The 20,569-nt window shown below is 43.1% G+C and overlaps 1 protein-coding gene across 3 annotated transcripts in view; it reads left to right on the top strand.

The window, feature by feature from the left end:
• The window catches only part of EPHA4 (EPH receptor A4), a 187,521-nt gene extending 170,747 nt beyond the window's left edge, over window positions 1-16,774 (top strand). Inside the window, exons 12-17 of one of the 3 annotated variants that reach the window (XM_006890271.1) lie at window positions 3,621-3,682; window positions 4,132-4,341; window positions 7,091-7,240; window positions 10,486-10,679; window positions 16,077-16,232; window positions 16,548-16,774. In XM_006890271.1, the coding sequence (XP_006890333.1) occupies window positions 3,621-3,682; window positions 4,132-4,341; window positions 7,091-7,240; window positions 10,486-10,679; window positions 16,077-16,232; window positions 16,548-16,662 (887 nt within the window). In that variant the 3' untranslated portion in view covers window positions 16,663-16,774. Of the gene's footprint in view, window positions 1-3,620; window positions 3,683-4,131; window positions 4,342-7,090; window positions 7,241-10,485; window positions 10,680-16,076; window positions 16,262-16,547 lie in introns of all 3 variants that reach the window. The other 2 variants (XM_006890272.1, XM_006890273.1) reach the window with 2 other exon arrangements.
• The last annotated feature ends 3,795 nt before the right edge of the window (window positions 16,775-20,569 follow it).

The raw sequence follows: 20,569 nt of genomic DNA, 5'->3' as shown, positions 1-20,569 counted from the left end.
CAGAATGGTGGTGGTGGTGTTTGGTGCCTTTGAGTCGAGTATGACCCATAGTGACCCTATGAACATAGGGATCCTGTCTCACCTTATGTCACCATCATCATCATCATCTTGGACACACTTGAGCCCATTGCTGAGGTCAGTGTCAACCCATCTCATCGAGAGTCTTCCTTTCTTTTGCTGACTCTCCACCTTTCCAAGCATGATGTCCCCAGTAAAAAGGTTCTCAAAAGTAAATATCAGAATCCCAAAGAGACCTTGTTCAAACCCAACAATCCCCTATCCTCATCCCAAATCCCTGGGTAGCCAGATGGCTCAGCCCCAAAACTGCAGTTCTCTAGTAGCCACTGCGAAGGAGAAAGCCAGGCAGTCTCCTCGCATGTGGTTTACAGCCTTGGGAACCCACTGGAGGGTCAGCTGTGAGTCAGTTTCTAGGTAACAGCCAGGAGCTTTCTGAGAGGTCCCTAGCAACAAAGCCTTGGCGGCATACTTCTGAAAGGGAGCAGCCATTGATTCCACTGGAGGGAGGACGTGCAATCCTAAAATACATAGACTATCGCGAAACAGCATGATCCCACAGCAACTATGTCGGCTTGTGTTTTGGTTGTGTCTCTTGAGGTTCTGAATCAGAATCTCCTTGAAAACTTGTTCAAACACAGTTCTGTAGCCTCATCCAAAGTCCTTGGGAGGCCACATGGTTTGGCATACAGTTCCCAACCAAAGCGGTCATGCCTTTGGTGCTCTGATGGTTGGAGGTGGGACCAGTGAGTGTACATTTCCAGTAAGACCATAAAAAACCATCCGAACTCATGGCCTGCAAATCAGTTCCAGCTCACCAGGGACCCCTTGCAGGTGCTGCTGGTTTCAGGTCAAGGGACTGGTTGACGTGAAGCCCTGGAGAAGTGGGTCTTCAGCAGCACAGCTTCCCAAACTCCAAAGCCAGGGCCACCCTGGGGGAACCACTATCTGGGGGCCACTAATTAGTGTCTCCTCTCTTTTGCTAGTGAAGCCGTATGACTTTGACTGGTCCCACCCAACCCGCTTCGGTTTCAGTTTACCAATCTGTAAAATCGTGATAAAAATAGAACTTGCCTTATGAGTTCATTTTGAACAAAATAAAATATTCAGAATGCTTAGCACAACGTCTGACAAATTAAAAAACTCCCAAGTTATCTATTCTTATTCTTATGTCTTAGAAAGTACATCTTTAGAATTCTCCAAAAGTGTATCCTTGGTGCCCAAGATGTCTGATGCAGCCCCCCTCCCCCCAACATGAAGGCTATAATTAGCATAGAATAGCTCTATTTGCTTTTTCGGATTAGTTTCACAGACAGGATATTTTTCTGTTGGCGGTGGCCTTCAGGGCTGCTCAAGAGTCCTGACTACTTTAATTAAAAGATAACATTCACTTTAAATACTTCTGCAGGTCCATTTTCTAAAAAGGAGTCTCTGTTCAGCTTGGGGTGTTTTTCCTGCAACAGACAGTGATTTTCATAGCACCTCTGCATTTCGAAGAGTGAAGAAACAGGAGATCTTTGTGCTAAAATCCCACCACACCTCTAAAACCCAAAGCTATTACAGCTGTAACTGTTATAAACGACTGGATACATTTGCATAATGCAGTTGTCACTGAATGAAAATGATTTAAAATTTCCAGGGATGGATGAAGCTGCCCCTTTCCCCTACTGGGTCCCCTCTTCACTGCTCCCCTGCCTGGTCCAGGGCAGACACCCAGTCTTTTCCTTTTTTTCTTTCTTTCTTTCATTTTTTTTTTAACAAGCCCCTGTGCTTCTGGTCACATTCATCTTAGACAATTGGATACTTTTAATAAACGAACAAAGGAATGTAGGAAAATGGTGAAGATGGTGCCAGTAGGGTGAAAAGGTAGAAGAAGGAGGTGTGAATTCATCCCCAGCAGTTATTCAAGTAACTTCTGAAAATCACAGGGGAACCCTAAATTCTCTCAGCCACCCCTTGGCTTTTGGATCTTCAGCCCTCTTCTCCACGACTCAAGAGGGGCCTGGAGAAATGGAAGTAGGTGTTAATTCCTCACCAAGAGAGTTTCCTTTACTTATTAGTTAACAAAGTATCTTTTGATTGAGGCAAGTTAATTAAAGCACATTGAGCAGCATTTGGCCCGTCAGAAGTCTGGTCACAGATGGAGAAGGTAAATGAATGTGAGGCTGATGCCTAGAACCAAGAGGGATTCTTGCTTCTGCCGAAGGAGGATGGAGAGGTGAGGTGACTTGAAAGGCTTACCACTTTCCACCAGGATTCCTGCCAGTTTTAGTGGTTCACTTGAGAAGAAAGTGTTCATCTCTTTAGTTCAATTAATTATTCCTAAGATTTCAAAATGTTTCTTAGGTTCAACACTGGAAAAAATTTGATCAATAAAAGCATAATGGGATAAATTGGACCTCAAGAAAACTAAAAACTAATGTTCTTTCAGTATGTTTGCCTTTGCCTCTAAAATGAAGACATTTCCCTTTTCTCGACTCCAGGGACTATAAGCAGACGAGAGAGCCCTGGGTGGAAATGTCACTAGTTTGGATGAGCTAAGGGTGCTTCTCAGGGGAGGAAGATGCCAGTCTCTTGTCTCCAGTGGGAAGTCAGCAGAGGGCAGGAGCAACAGGAAGGGCAGTTTTGATTAATCACCTACTGTTGCCTTTCCTGCAAGGACAGCTTTTATGAACTCTTTAAAAAAAAAAAAGTGAAAAATAAAATCTGAGTGCCTCTCCCTATACAAGAAATTTTAGTTAGAAAGAATTTTAGGCCTTAACTTGATCACTAGTAATCAAATAATAAAGACGATGGAGTTTATTTCTTAGGATGCTCAGAAGGCAAGTTGGAGTTTCAGCAAAGTGGTCTTTCCTCCCATTCCTCAGTCGTTAATTAAAATCATTTTGTTTTATCTGCTTACCAAAAAAACAAAAACAAACAAAATCCAACTCTGTAGACTGTAGAGGCAAGAAATAGTCTAGTACAGAATTAAGTTTCTGTCATGGATGAAATCATTGAAAGTTTCTTTCAGAGATTCTCTCTCTCCCTCTCTCACTCACTCGCTCTCTTCTTTGAAAAGAAAGATTTGGGTGGAAAGATGTTTATAATAGACACAACTTGGGTTTTGCTATATATCTAAACAATGATAAATTCAACATAGCTACTGATTCCCCAGGGCTTCGATTTCTCAAAATAAAGGGAGAAGTTTCTCTGTCCATTGATTCTTTTAACATCACACAAGTGGCTCTTCCGGGGACACGATAAATTAATTATCCTAAAGATCTTTTCATGTTTAAACAGGCCGGCCCATTTGCCTTCCTCCCCTTTTGCTTCAGAGAGCAATTATCCCTCCTGGGCTCCCCTGACACTGGAGGCCACTTCAGTTAAAGACCTTGTCAACAAGCTACCCAAAGGGTTAACCTTCCAGATGGAATTTAAACCTCCTCGTCCTTTTAATATTTCATCCCTAGCTCCCCACAGCTGAGGCATAAGCTTGGCTTGCTTTAATTAAATTAGATCGCACCAGACAGGTGTCTTGGCGGTGGAATTGTGCACAGCCCATTTTTATCTCATTAACTGCCATGCTCATCAAGGCTCTGTGTTTTTCTTTCTGCAAACTCCAGGTAAACCAGTAATGATCATAACAGAATACATGGAGAATGGGTCCTTGGATGCATTCCTCAGGGTACGTGTCTACTTTATACTAACCCCAAGCATGTAGAGATTTAGAACAATCTAACCGATTCCTTGAGTCAGGTCTGTCTGACTGCCTTCCTGGACTATTCAAATGAGGCACAGGAGAAAGTGTTGAAATAGAGAACAATGTAATTTTTAAGTCTATTAAATAATCTATGTCCAATGAGCACAGTATTTGATTTATCCCTGTATAGTAGAACTGTTTGAGCCAAAGACTCATTAGAATTAGAGAATTTCCATCTATCAAAGGACAAAACCGAGCTCCAGTGAGTATAGTCTGAGTGAATTAGTGGCTTCGATCAGAAAGGCCCGGATAAAATGTTGAATGTCATTGCATACCGGATAAAAATAGTAAGAGAGATTCAAGCTCTAAATGCTTGGTGATAACTCATTTGGCCTAATGCTAATGAGACGGTCTTCATTGCTTTTCCTGTGCAGAAGAATGACGGCAGATTTACAGTCATTCAGCTGGTGGGCATGCTTCGAGGCATCGGGTCTGGGATGAAGTATCTATCTGATATGAGCTATGTGCATCGAGATCTGGCTGCGAGGAATATCCTGGTAAACAGCAACTTGGTCTGCAAAGTGTCCGACTTTGGCATGTCCCGAGTCCTGGAAGATGATCCGGAAGCCGCTTATACCACCAGGGTAAGGAAGAAATTGTGCCCTGTGGGCTTTTGTTCAGGTACAGCTGTTCTCAGCTTTGTGTTCACCTCTAGGTCTTTGAGTATCTGCATCTTTCAGAGCCTCTTCATATCCATACAAGTACAGCAAGTATGGGAGAAGTATTAGGGATTCTGAAGCAAAGTGTTTAAGACGTGTGATCACCTACATGTCAAAGAGACAAGCCTGAACTCGGAAAAGCTCATTGCTTGCCTTTGAGTCAGAACCAGCTCGTAGCCACCCTCCTTTGGGTTTCTGAGGCTGTAAATTGCATAGGAGGAGATTGTGCATCTTGGAGAGGCCTGGCCTTTGGGTTAACATCACACTTCTGTGAGCAAGGGCACCAGAGCTTCCTGCAGATTTGAAACAAAAGGAATTTGTTTTCATTATCCATTTTTAGACCAAATATTAATAAATAATGAGCTAGTATCTTTCAAAAATACAGACCTTGGAAGAGTAGCAAGTATCTTCCTTTGCTGTTGTACTTTTCCACACTTAATCTTGTATTCCCTTTGCTTTAATTTGTTCATTTCTCCACTCATTCTCTTCGGATTTCTTTTTGCTTCTTTCCTAGTCTTTAAGTAATTCTTCTTTTAGAAATGATGGATATGGAGAGTGGTAATGTTTGGAAAGCATTGAGAGTGTAATGAATGACTTGAAATTATACGCTTAAAAGTAGTTAGACACACGAATTTTTATTTATATGTATTTTGCCACTTACTTTAAAAAAGCAAGTTGCTTAATCTAAAAAAAGTCTTATTCTAAACAACATAAAACAATGTTTCTAGCTGATTGGCTACTGAATCTGAGAGTGTATATAAAGAACTTGGGAAATGTATATAAAACTCTTACAGTATGTGAGGTTTCCTAGTATCTAATGGCTTTCGTTTTACTAGGGGTAGATAAGCAGGGCTTGGAGCACAGTTAAGAGTTTAAGAGTTGTATCAGTGTACAGTTAATGGCTATCCTATCTTAGCTTGGCAATCTGAATATAACATACTAATGGAATAAGCACAGCCATGAAACTGTTATTGGCCGTTAAGGTTGACCCTGCTAAAATCAACATGAGGCAGACAATTACAAGCCATCTTCTGCTTTTAATGATTACCATTTCACCAGTCTTAAGTATAAGGGTTTTGTGGTTTTGTGCTTTTTTTTTGGGGGGGGGGGTGTCATATTCCTTTTAAAAAATTTTTGGCTCTTATTTTGTTGCTAATGTATATTATCTGTTGAATTCCAAGGCTGTTTATTTAAGGACATAATGACTCTTTGTGAATGCTGAAGAGCTTTTATTTTTTTCCTCCCGTGAGCTGAAAGGAGGAAAGTTAAAGGAGACTTCTAGAATGATGCATTTGCATAGATAAACCTTGGCCAAATATTTGAGGAAGGCAGAAGGTACTCCAGTGTCCTTCTGTATAGAAAGACAATGGATGAACTAGAATTTCAAACTGTTAAAAATCTATGGAATTTCCACTATAATTAATTGTCCTGTTTAAACCTAAAATAAATTTCTATTTGATTCCCAATTAGAACAGCTCTGTAGGGTGGAATAGCATTGTCCCAGAGAGCTTCAAAAGCAGTATTTTTTGGGGAGACGCTGTCCAGCTTCTTCACAGGTCTCCCTTGGAGTGGTCATGGGTTCAACCATAATCTTTCAGTTAGCATCCAAGTGCTTTGCTGCTGCACCACCATGACTCCTTCTGTCCTGCTTAGTAGTTCTAGGAGAGCAAAGAAAACTTTCAAAGGTTCTCCCTCCAAACTTAGAAGCAGGAGTGTCATCCACTTCCTAAATAACATGCTTCCAGAAACTCTGACTTTTGATTTTAAATGTCTGTAGTTGTAGAGGGGCTTCAGGCCTTTGGTTCATAGGGTTGCTATGCGTGAGTCATGCTCGACTCGAAGGCAGTCAACAACAACTCTCCCGAAACAGTTTGTAGAACTGGCTTTAAGTTGAGTGAGCCCCAGAAAGCGGAAATGCCTTCCCTAAAATCATAAACAAGTGAGAGACATTTGGGGCGTGTGGAAAGAAGATAATCCGATCAAACAGGAAAACAAATTTGTCATTGATAATATTCATTCTCTTTACCATTTACTATTTTAAAAAATAGATAATGATGATGCTTTTGGTTTCCCTTCAAGTCAATATTAAATAACAAGCATCTTGTGTTACGTAGGTTCCCCTTTTTTATTTTTTTTGTGTCTGCCGTGTGGGGTAGATTTCTTTGCTATAGTGGATGGTACTGTGATGAATGGGACCTTTCATGCTTAAGTCCTTTAGCTCATGTTTTAGTTCATCATTTTCAAAGCAGCATTAAATATTGACTTTATGCTCATGGGCGAGAGAGAGAACCCTGGTCGTCAGAATGAATGTTGGCCGTATATCCATTGATACACCACACTGATGCTCCACAGATCACTAACACATTTTGTAAAACCTGAGATTCCCTCTCTTCTGCAACCTTGCCTGAGGCAGAGACAGATAATAGGTAGACCTTTCAGAGAGCATGAAACAGATTATTTGTTCACTTTACTGTGACTAAAGGAAACATGTGAGGGGCAGCATCTCAACCTGGAAGACTTTAGTTAGAATAAACAAGTGTCTTATTATTGTTTGGAACCCTATCTCAGGAATGCAGCTGTTGTCCTGCTTGGCAAGCAGTGACAGCCTCCAGAAGCTAAAACGGCACGTCAGTGATGTACTTAAGAGAATAACTTATGACTCCAATGTTCTCAGGGTGGCAAGATTCCTATCCGGTGGACTGCGCCAGAAGCAATTGCCTATCGGAAATTCACATCGGCAAGTGATGTATGGAGCTACGGAATCGTTATGTGGGAAGTGATGTCGTACGGAGAGAGACCCTACTGGGATATGTCCAATCAAGACGTGAGTCTCTGCCGTCCGAGATATATGCCCTTCCATTGAGATTCAGGAAGTTGCACTTTAAAATGAAATGAGCGCTGGGGTTGAAATGACGCATTAAACTCGAGATTTTTAATAAAAGATATCTAGTTATCTATTTCACAATGATGGTCATTAGATTTCAAGGACAGACATTAGAGGGCCTAAGTAGGATTTTATGGGAGTTAGAAGCCCAGGTGGGGAGAAAGCTGGTTTGGAACAGTACTTTTACTTGGTTAACTTTGGAAACCAGACTGACACAAGCCACACCTTTAAGGTGGAAGGAAATAAAAGGATAAGCAGAGAAAACCAAATTTCACATGTGATAAAATTGACACGAAAGGTTTATTGGGAGAAAACTAGTAAATATTTTAAGGGCGGCATAGTTGTAATTAGAGCTGGTCCCTGGAGAACTCTAAAATAAAGCTTCACTAAATGACCCTTTGTAAATTATGCACATCCCTTTAAATGTACCATCTGGACTGCTTCGGAAGGGAGTATTCACAATGCCTGCAATTTCTGAACAGCATTCAATAATGACACTAATAAGATTCCAGAGTAATAGAATTTAATTACAAACATCTCCAGTGAGAAGGCAAGGGGGAGGTAGTCTCTACTAGGAGGTCTTCCTTGAACATTTTTTTAAACTAACTCTGGCAAGGTTTGAGTTAGTTTGGAAAAGGTTGTATATCAGATCAAAATAAGACGCTCACCTGTACTTTTCAAAATTTCCTATTTTTTTTTTTTGCATAAGGTTGGATCTTAACAGAGAATTTACAAGTGAATGGTTAGCAAATTAAATTGATCTTTTAGAAACAATCTTATAATTTCTGTGGAATGCCACCTGACCATCTGCCTTGCTCGAGTCAACAGGAAGTTGCCAAGTCTTGACAGTTAAACCAAGAACCAGGTGCTCTTAAGAAATACGATGCAGCACCCATATCGGTGAAAGAATGTTGAGAGGCACAGAGAAGTTAATGTACTCCTTGTCTAGTGGGCTAACAAGACTTCTCTATTCTAACTAGATTAAGAGGAAGGGCATGTTGACATTGTGTTATCTGTAAATTATAAAAGAAGATTCCTAGCAGATGGAAGAAAGACATGAGCTAACATAACTGTTAATTCCAGGCTAGAAAAAAAGACTGTAAGAATGAAGAGTATGCAGTCTGTTGTTTGATGTGATGATATGTTGAATTTAGGTTAGAAATACTCAGAGGGACAGAGGTAGGCCACCTTAAAGGAGCAAGAGTACATCATGTCTTTCATTAATTATTTGAAATGTAAGGTTTTTCCTTTATTTCATGTGAAGGTCATAGGCTAGTGCTCGTGAGGGCAGACGCTTTAAAGATGCTGTCAGTTGCCCTGTGCAGAATGTCTTCAGACCTGTAATTTCAACAGTTTAGATATTAAAATAATCACTGTTATTTTAAACTTTCCAGTCGTCTGGTTTTACCCATAAGCCAGTATCCTAAGCCATGTCTCCAAGATGATATTGATCCGCTGTGTCTTTGAATCTCGGCTGGATTCTGTGCAGAGCAGGAATTAATAGAAAGTGTAACTGGAGAACTATTTTCGTGGCTTGCATTTATTTGGCATATGGTGAATGGTGGGAAAGGAACTGTTGAAAATATGTCAGATTTATCAAGTGTTTTGTTTGTTTTAATTGTCTGTCCACCCTCCCCTAAACACACACACACACACACACACACACACACACACACGCGTGCGCACACAGCAGTAAACTGAGAAAATATGCTTCAATCAGGTCTTCCCTGAAGCTGGTGGTAGATAGGGAGCTTAGCAAACGAATGACTCAGTTGGAGGGTGTCAGCAAGCTATGATCCTAGCACCAGCCCCATGTTCTTTTCAGTCTTATCAATTTAATGTAAAATGTTTTCATCAACTGTTGGGTCCAAACCATCAGCCTGAGAAGATAAAGGAAAGCTTGAGCCACATCATGGAGAGAAAGAAATCAGATGAGGTGGTATGAAATAGCATAGAGGAATCTAACTTAGAGATGCAAATAGTCCCAATCCAGCAAGATAGTGGCAGAGGCATGGGAAAAAGTCTCAGGGAGCATAATGATTCCCAAGGTGATTGTTTATCTGAAGCAGTGAATTGGTTTAAAAAGATAACAAGCGATTTGTCCATAGAAACTGGACCCAACTGAATTGATCATTTTCTTTTGACGTTTTTAATCCAACATATTCGTTGACCTCGTACTCATTATAGTGGCCACAGCCACTGATTTGCTATCACCTTGGTGGCTATGGGGAGTGAGGTGGCGAAGAAAAGATTTAAAACAAACAAAACTTTATCAAACCCCAAACAAAGAACTCTCCAGAGTGTCACATGATAGCTGTAAGCAAAGCTTTTGAGTAGCCAGGAAACTGGGTAGTGATTCTCTGCAAATTTGGCAGCAGTCAGACTGTCTTGTGTTCACTGGGATTCACATCTTGATGGAGGTGGGCAAAGAAAAAACGAAGGGAAAAAGAATATGGATGGAAACAGATCAGAGAGATCAGCATGAAAAGAAAGACTATGAAATGACTTGTAATATCTCTCAGGCAAAGAACACCTCCCGTTGTGGCCTTCCTTAGACACATGAGGGTCTCTTATAAAATGGAAATGTCCCAGATGAAGACCTTTAACTAGATTAGCTGACAGCCAGCTGAGATCAAGAAAGGAATACAAAATTGGTTCCTGAGGGGATCACCCTGCAAAAAAAGACACATGGCTGAGTTCTGAGAGAGGCATGAGAAGGAGGCTCTTTCAGAGAAGAGCAGTGTCAGGAGGTCTGGAAGGTGGTTCTTGGTGTTGGCCCACTAATCACTTCAGGCTTTAAATGATGCAAAGGGAATTCCATTTTGGGAAGCAACTTGCACTAGGAGTATTTAGAGGTGCTTTAGCTACACAGGAGAACGGGAATGGGCTGTTACCAAAGTTCTGACACCATGTAGCTCATCTGATTGGGTTCTAACCATTCTGGAATATGAATACACCTTCCCTGCAGAGTTTCAGACAGGCCTCCCCTGTCCTTTGAGAGACTGTCCTAAGTGGCTGGCTTCTCTTGCCTTTTGCCAGGACAGCTCAGATCCAGCTTTGGCTTCTGCGAAGGAGCTGGAGCTGTTCCCATGGTCAGGCCTGCTGGAACATGCCTGCTGGGTAGGACAGACCTCCGAAAACAGTTTGCCTGGCAGCTTAACGTACCGTTCTGTGTCTTCCGCTAGGTGATTAAAGCCATTGAGGAAGGCTATCGGCTCCCACCTCCCATGGACTGCCCCATCGCACTCCACCAGCTCATGCTAGATTGCTGGCAGAAGGAGAGAAGTGACAGGCCTAAATTTGGGCAGATTGTCAACATGTTGGACAAACTCATCCGCAATCCCAACAGCTTGAAGAGAACGGGCACAGAGAACTCCAGGTAAGTCATACAGCTTAAAGATGATATAGGAAAGGATGCATCCGAGGTGGCAGGCAAGCAGCGAGGCGCCTTAATCCCTGCCTTCTCATCAGAAGCTCCTTCGTGGCTCTCTGCAGCCTGGTGCCTCTTTATTGATTAATAGAGCATTTACGGTAGTCCTGCTTGCTTGACAGGCCGTAATAATGTGCAAGACCTCAAACAGTAGTAAGAGAAAAAGAAGTAAAAATAACAACTGTAACAACTGCATAGGAAGAACTATTTCTTTTATTACCTTAGTTCGATCTGAAAATTTAAGGGGGAAAAGATGAAATGCATATTTGGATGGAGTTCAGCTCAGATGCCATATTTTGAAATGGAAAAAGAGGCCTTACTAAGAAAGGTTAAGAGGCTAGCTCTCAAAGCGCTGTGGCATTAAGTTGATTTGTAAGATATTAGTTTTATGTATTTTAGGACATTATGATTATCATAAGAGTCTGGAATGAGGGTTGCAGAGTGGAGTATACGTGAGGTGGGGGTGGGGGTGTGCAGGGGGATTGTATACCAATGAAGGAGTATTTCTTTTGCTTTTCAAGGAGAAGAGCAAACTGTGTGGGAGTGGGGTGGGCAGGGGGAAAAGTGCAACAATGAATAAATGAAAATCCAAAATCTCTGTAGATCTTCGTTGAAATTAATTAAAAAAAAGGTGTTAGTTTTAGCAAGAGATTCGCTTGTCTTCAGTTCTCATGGTTTCTCTTTTCTGAAGTTTTCATGAGTCAAAGGAAATGGGCTCAAGGAAGTATCCAAGTTCTAAAGCATGACACTGTATGTCAGTGTACTGCTTATCTTGGGAGGAAGATGTAGCTGCAAGTTTTATAGCATCAGAAACCCCACAGAAGGCCTTTACCAGTGAAGCCAATATCCTGGCAATGCATTGTTGGGCACCCCTTATGGTTCAAAAGAAACTTTCCTCCAGGGACACCTGGTTTACCTGGTAGGGACTCGGGATACCTCCGCAGCGGTCATCTCAGCTGCAATAGTATAAGCCAGCCTTCCCAGATATGTCATTTAAGAAGAGGGGCACAAAAAACCAGATGCCTCAGGTTGCCATAGATTTAAGTATACCTCATAGGAATCCTGAAGGACCAAGTAGAACGACCCCATAGGATTTCCACACCCTTAATCCTTAGGGAATTACACCACCACCCCTGGCTGGTTTGAAATGCTAACCTTTCTGTTAGTAGCCACACACTTAAAAACTGTGCCACCAGGGCTCCTGCATGCGGGGCATACTCATAGCCAGCTCCAGGCATCTAGAAGATTTCTCGCTTCTCAGGACCCTAACTTCAGAATGCTTTTAGTTGCTGTTAGATGCCACTGAGTCAACTGCCAAGTCATAGTCATGCTGGGTACAACCGATGGAAACATTGCTCAATTCTGTACCACTCTCACAATCTCTATGAAATAGGAAGACTTAACCTGGCCCTTCCAAGGAGTCTTGGCAGACTCTGTGGTCTCTAGGCTTTCTCCTAAAAATTTAGCCTTAAGATCTTATAAGAGAAGAAGCATACTTCTTTTTATACCACATGAGAAAGAGAATGTGGATGAATATTGGAGATTCCGCCTGTTCTCCGGGCTTTCAACTCTCTTCACATTGGGCACTTGACCAAGAGCTCAGTGTTCAGGTGCTTCTGGAATTGAATTTGCATTTTACCTCTGCCACTTACTTAGCTGTTTGATCTTAGACTAGAAAATAAACAAGCCACCCATCCCCCCCCCAAAAAAAAACAAACCCACCCAACCAAAACGAAACCCCACATTATATTATGGGCTCTGTCTTGTTCTTCCTATTTCCAAGAAGGTGAAAATGGATGCCCTTTCCAAGTCCAGTTGCCTCCTTCAACTCCAAGGGAAAACTCCTCCAGCTTACAGATCTTTAGCTCCAGGTTCCATATCTTTTTACACAAAGGTTCTAAAGCCAATTCTTTGGCAATTTGTACTTCTGCTAATGTTAAGTTGTTCAGCTCCTAATACTGCATGATGACTACTTTATGCCAACATGCAGAACAAATTGAGTTATTGGATACACTTTGCTCAATTCTCAATTTTCCTCACTGATAGAACTTGAAGAGCTTTGATGCTTATTACTGCTTTGCTGATAATGGATGTAGTCTAACATGCTATGTGATTCAGCACAAAATTAGGCAAATAGCTTGGTATTCCACAAAGAGCGCAAAGGCTTGCGGAGAGAGCTGGGAAATGAATGACCCTTCATGTTCATTGCCAGTGAATGGGATACAACAGTGGGCTTAAGTGCAGCCTCAATTGTGAGGAGGATGGTACCACATCAGGGAGGATTGTGTTCTATTGGTCTTGGCGTCACTGTGAGTCAGATTCAACTCAAGATTAGAGCCAAGCAACAGCAAAGTCCTTTTGACCTTCTAGGTGTCTGGAGGCCACAGCTTTGCCCTATCACTTAAGCTTTTGGCTTAACTCTGCAGAGAGTCGTGCTGCTTATTCAAACTTTGGCAGTTCAAATCCACCAGCTGCTCTGACTGTCAAAGTTGGACACTTTTCTCGTGGTTGACAGTCCTTCCTGGCATTCCAATACATGACTCAACAACAATGGGTTGTTTTGCGGGGTTTGTGTGTGATTTTTGTTGTTGTTGTTTTAAAATTTGCTTATATTTAGAAAGAAATATGCACAACTGGTCTTCATTAAGTGTGAATATTGTTGACAAGCATTCAATAGTAGATTACATATGTAAAATTTCTTTCTCTTCCCTTATTTTTTCTTCACTAGTTTATTTAAATATGCAAAATTTTAAGTGGTATCATTTGATGCCACCTGAAAATTGCAAGAAATAAATCTTAGTTATTCTTCTGACAACAATCTGCAGAATTTTATTCAGAAAATTGGGTGTTAGTTGAACTAATAGACATGAAATAGACAAGTGCAAGCCATTATTGGACAAAGAATTGATAAAGTGAATTTTCATTAAGATAGTTACGTAAAGATAGTAATTCAAATAAAAATCACTTACTAACATGAAAAAGAATTAGTTCTGTAGGAAAGCAGGCATTATATTGACTTAATTTTGTTTCACTAGGAAATAATTGCTGTATTAAAATTCAGTTGTTGTTGTTATTGTCATTGTCATTAACTGCTACAGAGCCCACTATGACTCCTAGCAACTTTATAAATAGTACATGGGGACCTTACACTATCTTGTACAATCCTCACAATCTCCACCATACTCAAGGCCCTGGTTGCAAGCACTCTGTCAGTCCATCTTGCTGATGGTCTTTCTTTCTCAGACCCTCTACTTTTCCAAGCGGAAAATTCAGTAGTGATGAAATAATTCTGATTAAAATAATTGTGTGCATAAGCCCAATCTCAGAACGAAAATCTGATTTAACATGCAAAGATTAAAAAAAAAATCTGTAATGACTAGAGAATGAGTCAGTTTAAGAAAATACAACCTGACAATGGCAGTGGTGCATAGGTAATTACAGTAAAGACAGTACATGAAATAATGCTATGAGGGTCTGCCTCGTGGCATCCTCTAATGAGGAAGATGATTGGAATTCTCTTAAGAAAGGCTATTCATAAAGAAGTGATTTATGCTACACCAATATCCCAAGCAATGGCAAGCCTCCTGCCTTGAACTGTAGTAGCACTTGACAGTGACCTAATAAAAAACACCTGGCCCAAGAAATGCATAAACTTAATAAATAAGTTAATAAGAAGCACTTTGAATTTGTTGAAATGATTATTTAGGAGCTCCAGCGAGGAATATGAGCCGCGCATTCCACAGCCTGAGCGGTGATCAAAGTGCCCATTCTTCCTGCCTTGGCACACGTGCTGGTCAGGCATGGGGTGATTAAAGAGGGGATTAACTCCCTGCTGGCCACGTTTGCTTCAGTGCACTGAGCCTGCCTGCAGCCCAGGCTGCATCAGTGCTGGCCTTGAACTCTCGCCGCCATCAAGTCCTGGTGGGTGCAGGCTCCCGGTTCCCCTTACTCACACTTCACTTGGGTTTCTATAGTTGCCAGACTAGCAGCTGGAACATGCAGCGTTGGCAGGGAACCTGTCCTTCTGCAGACACCAAGGAGGTTTCAACCACAAGAACTCCTCGGTCTTTACCCCAAGCCCAGATGCTATAAATAACTCATGCGTGGAAAAGCAGAGATTTAGCAAAATAAAGGACGCAGAGATTGCAACAGTGGGTTTGGACATGGCTGGGATGGTGTGGGTGGTGCAGCATAGAGCAGTTTTCATGGATTCACGGGGGTGCCATGAGTCACAGTCAGCTTGATGACAACTGACAAGCACAACAACAAGATGTTACAAGATCTGCTTTGATTCAGCATTAATACGCTTAAGACAGCTACACAAAAGTGGAAAATGGAATTAAGCATAAATAGGTTGATGGTAAGAATCTCACTTCCTTGGAGAAACCTGGATTCTATACCTGGTAATTGTTGTTATATTCTGTGGAGTCAGAATCAACCCGTAGCTGACCCTCCAGCAGGTTTTCAGAGGCAGTAAATCACACAGGAGGAGACTGCCTATCCTTCTTCTCTCATGGAACAGCTGATGGATTCGAACCACGTGCCTTTGGGATGGCAGCACAGCTTCTTACCACTAGGTCACTAGAATTCCCTTCCCCTCTTCCTCGTGGTTAGATTAGTAGTTAAATACTGTTGAGTTAGAACCAACCCATAGCTGACCCTCCAGCAAGTTTTTAGAGGCAGCAAATCACGTGGAGGACATTGCCCATCTTTCTCCCTTGGAGCAGCTGGTGGATTTGAACTGCATGTCTTTGGGATGGAAGCTCAGCTAGTGTACTTTATAGGTAGCCACCACACATCTGTCAGTATTGAACCAGATGTTGTTACTATAATGCGGAGTAGGATTTAATGACATTGCCTTCCGAAATTCTCATTAGTGACAGGCTCTACTTGTGAAAACTCTCTGGACCTTACTGCACTCCACAGCTGGTCATAGCATGTCGATTGTGTAGGGAGGTCTTTATGAGTTGAAGGCCAACCAGAAGGCAGCTTATAACAGTGCGATTGAGCCATCCATCATTTGGCAACTTTGTACAATGACCTTTGACCAGTGGCTCTCAAATTAATTGCCTTCAAATTGAAACTGACCTTCTGATGGGTTTCTGAGGCAGTAAATGACATAAGAGAAGCTTGCCCTTCTTTCTCCTTTGGAGCTTCTGGTGGATTTGAACCACCGGAGAGGCGAGGCCTTGGAGTTATCCACACAGTTCCCTGCATCATAGACTATAACTGCTCCCAAAGCTGTCGTTGGTGTTTTCCTTTTCTTGTCTAACTTGGAGAATCTGAGTTCTGAGTTTTGCTGTCCCACTGATACCTCCTGCCTTTTCTTGCTCATCTCTTCTCCAGACCCAACACCGCCTTGTTGGACCCAAGTTCTCCTGAGTTCTCTGCCGTGGTATCGGTGGGCGATTGGCTGCAGGCCATTAAAATGGACCGGTATAAGGATAACTTCACAGCTGCTGGTTACACCACCCTAGAGGCAGTGGTGCACATGAACCAGGAGTAAGTACCCAGCGATGTAACACCAAAGGGTAAATCTGGATTTAATAGTATTTTCCTTTCTTTTTTGCTTTGAGCTGCATAATCATCCTACTCATTAAAAATAACAATAGTGATAAAACAGAAAGCGGAATGCCTCTCATTTTGATTGAGTATAATTTTCCACATCGCTGCATTCGATTGCCTCCCTCAACATCCTGATTTGCCTGCCTTCCTGTGCTGTCTGCCTTGTGGCTGATTCAAATGTGTGTCTGCATGAAACCCAGCCGAGATCCCCTCACTTCTCTGACTCTGCCCCCCTTCTGCCTCCCCATGCAGGGACCTGGCCAGGATCGGCATCACGGCCCTCACCCACCAGAATAAGATTTTGAGCAGCGTCCAGGCCATGCGGACCCAAATGCAGCAGATACACGGCCGGATGGTTCCTGTCTGAGCCAGTTACTGAACAAACTCAAAACTCTTGAAATTAGTTTACCTCATCCATGCACTTTAATTGAAGAACTGCACTTTTTTTACTTCGTCTCCGCCCTCTGAAATTAAGGGAAAACAAAACCGAGAGGAAATAATCTGCAGTGTTGCTTGGTGTACAGATAGCAGAACCTTGTGGGGTTTAGGGAGGAGATGGCAGCCCGCCGTGGGAGTGGGGCCTCGAGCAGGTGGCCTCTCGGGAGCGAGATCCCTGTACCTGTGTAGATAGAACGTGTCCTCCGAGCGACGATGCCGTGCTTGCTGCCGGCCACCGAGCCGCCCTGTGTCACCCTTGCTCGTCTTTCTCTTTTGAATTCCAACCGACCGTAGCATTTTGTTTGCGGAATAACTGGCTGTCATCTCTCACTGGAACGAAGCCCAGGATCGATTTTGAAGGACTCCCTTGTGGCTTTTGGGGTTTGGGTCACACCCTGGAGCAAACCCACGCAGAAGCCACAGGGCTGGGCAGTGGCGTCCTCGCCCGCTGGGAGCAGCGGGGCTCATGCTGCCTGGGCGTCACCGTCACTGTGAGGACAGGAGAGGAACCTGGACCATTACACATACTCTCCCGCCTCCAGCACCGGCTCCCGGACCTGGACAAACAAGGTCTGTTTCTCTGGGCCTGAGGCTGTGCCATATAAAGTCTTATTTGGGGACTCTACAAACGTCTTGTTAACTACCTTGTGGACATGGGCTGTGACTGGTTGAATGGGGAGCTTTTATTCATCTCCCCATTATAGGAGCAGCCCCTAATCAAAAGGTAAGTTAAAAAAAACAACACACACAGCAGTGAATCTCTCTCCAGTAGAAACGTTCTTGTTCATTGTTTTGTTTTTCATTTGACCTGATTTGAAGTCCTGAGCAGGAAATGTTCTTTCATCTCTGCTAGAACATAGATAGAGGGTCAAAGTCAAAATTCTTCCTCAGCCCCAGAGTGGGCACTACCTGAGCCCCAGTTGGGGCTGATACAATCTCTCTTGCCCCTTTTACCGGCATGCATGTTCATCAGGAAATAGCCACCTTTATGTTGAATACAAGCAACCCTGACTAGGTATGAACATCATCTGAGGAGCGATACCATACTGACATTGGATCACGTGTCCTATTTCCATGTCTTTTGGAGGAACGCTAGACATAACTATTTTTAAAAAACATGAAAATCAACCAGTCGGCCTCTTGTTGATTTGGATGCATGGTGGCCAGTGTGTGTTAGAGTGTATCTGTGGTTCAGAAGATTTTGTAGTTGTTGTTATTATTTGTTTGGTTTTGATATCTATATACAATAATGGAGACCCGGGGATGCAGTAAAGGTATCCTGGTGGCACAGTGGTTAAAACATTGAGCTGCTTTCACAGTGATCAGTTGTTCAGGCCCACTAGGGCTCTGCAGGAACAGGATGTGGCTGGCGGCTTCCTCAGGTGCCCAGCCTCACAGCCTGAAGGGTCACTGCCAGGCAGACTTGACTCAATGGCTGTGGGTTTAAAGAAAATAGTAACTATTTTTGCTCAATAAAATCCAAATGCTTTACATCTGAGATTAACGTGTAATTCTTTATATTTCAAACGTAACAGGTGTAGTTTGAGAGTTTTTACTTTCTAAAATAATCCGTTGTTGTTGTTGTTGTTGTTGAGATTATACACCAGTTCTGTTATGTCTTCATCTATCAGCCAATGATATTCGTGGCATTTTTTAAGCTGTAGAACTGTTTCTGTCCTCCTTTTCTAAGATGTTATTTCACTTAATCACAAATTCACTGCACTCCCCTCCTCCCAGCTTCCTAGCTAACTGTTCAAGTTGTGTGATCCACTTGATCCCGTGTAGATTCTCCATAGAGTTTTCTTTGGCTCTTTAAAAAAAAAATATATATATATATATAATTTTTTTTTAATAGTGTGGCAGACATTTCTTCTGAGGCACCCCTAGGAAGCCTTAAAATCTCCAGCCCTCAACATCTGACTGTCTGGTTAGCAGCCAAGGATGTTAACCATTTTTGGTACTACCACTGGCAGCACCCAGAGTCTCTAACCTACAAAAGAGTTTTATAGCCACCATTGATTAAAAAAAAAAAAAAAAAGAACAAACCCCACAAAACTGGAAAATGTGTATCACTTTGATGTTAAGGTTTTCTCTCTATTTAGGAAAGAAACATACTGAAGGGATCCTTCTGATTTGCTGCTGTCGGGAAGAAGTAGGATTGCACTTGGTGTGCAGAGGAAGGATGCGAAGGGGGTGGTGGCAGGAGCAAGTGTTTATAAAGACGGTCCCCTGCCGAAAGCCACTGTGGACGCTGCATTTGCACGGTCTCACTACCTACCCTTCTGTTGTGTCCCCCCCCCCTTTTTTTTTCAGTACACACTTTCTGTGTTACTGATTTTTCCTAGAACCAAACACACCTCCTTGTAGTTTGTTTTAACTCACATTCACCCTCCATCAAGTTCCAGGGCTCTAGATCAACGCAGAAGGCTGACCCTCTTTCTTCCTTGGAGTGGCTGGAGGATTTGAAGTTAGATCTTTTGGTTAGCAACTGGATACACTGTACACCAAACCGTCTTGGCTCCTTGTGTTTGCCAGTGTTGTTATGTACCCTTGAGTCAGAATTTACTCCTACTTAACCCTCCAGTGGCTTTTCAGAGGTTGTAAATTGCATGAGAAGAGATTCACTATCTTTTTCTCTTGGAGAAGCTAGTGGATTCAAACCTCCTGCCTTTGGGGTGGCAGCATAACGCCTTGCCACTAGGCGACTAGAAATTCTTGTGTACCAATGATCTTTGTATGGTGCTACTTGGCAGTGGGGTCTGTGGGCAGAAGTGGATTTCCTAGCCTGGGCCTAGTCCAACACCACTTTGCTTTTTCACCTGTAAATTGGGGCTAGTAACACTGTTCTTAGAGTTGTGGAATTCCCGCTAAACAATGCCTCATGCCATACCTTATCTCTGTAGGGGCACTGAGAAATGTCTAACTCTTACGCTGTGATGGAGAGGAGGGTGATTTGAAGCTCTCTCGGGATTTCAGTCTTCTTTTGACGTGTACAAAATAGACCAAAGCCTACTTTGACTTATCAGCTGTTTTTCTGGAAAGAAGGGAAATGTGAACTTTATCAAGTCACAGTCAGGAGGAGAAGGTCTAGAACCCTGGCTGGGCTTGTCCTCATGAAGGTCACGGTCAGGAGGAGAAGGTCTAGGACCCTGGCTGGGCTTGTCCTCATGAAGGTCACGGTCAGGAGGAGAAGGTCTAGGACCCTGGCTGGGCTTGTCCTCATGCAGGTCACGGTCAGGAGGAGAAGGTCTAGGACCCTGGCTGGGCTTGTCCTCATGCAGGTCACGGTCAGGAGAAGAAGGTCTAGGCCCCTGGCTGGGCTTGTCCTCATGCAGGTCACAGTCAGGAGGAGAAGGTTAGGCCCCTGGCCGGGCTTGTCCTCATGCAGGTTATAGTCAGGAGGAGAAGGTCTAGAACCCTGGCTGGGCTTGTCCTCATGAAGGTCACAGTCAGGAGGAGAAGGTCTAGAACCCTGGCTGGGCTTGTCCTCAAGCAGATCACGGTCAGGAGAAGAAGGTCTAGGCCCCTGGCCGGCCTGGTCCTCATGCAGGTCACGGTCAGGAGGAGAAGGTTAGGACCCTGGCTGGGTTTGTCCTCATGCAGGTCATGGTCAGGAGAAGGTCTAGGACCCTGGCTGGGCTTGTCCTCATGCAGGTCATGGTCAGGAGAAGGTCTAGGCCCCTGGCCGGGCTTGTCCTCATGCAGGTCATGGTCAGGAGGAGAAGGTCTAGGCCCCTGGCTGGGCTTGTCCTCATGCAGGTCATGGTCAGGAGGAGAAGGTCTAGGCCCCTGGCTAGGCTTGTCCTCATGCAGGTCATGGTCAGGAGGAGAAGGTC

This window comes from Elephantulus edwardii, unplaced genomic scaffold, assembly GCF_000299155.1.
Source record: "Elephantulus edwardii isolate Elephantulus edwardi_28Jun2011 unplaced genomic scaffold, EleEdw1.0 scaffold00087, whole genome shotgun sequence".
In the NCBI taxonomy this organism is placed as follows: Eukaryota; Metazoa; Chordata; class Mammalia; order Macroscelidea; family Macroscelididae; genus Elephantulus; species Elephantulus edwardii.
Note: the sequence above shows the minus strand (reverse complement) of the source record. Positions and strands in the feature narration are given on the sequence as shown.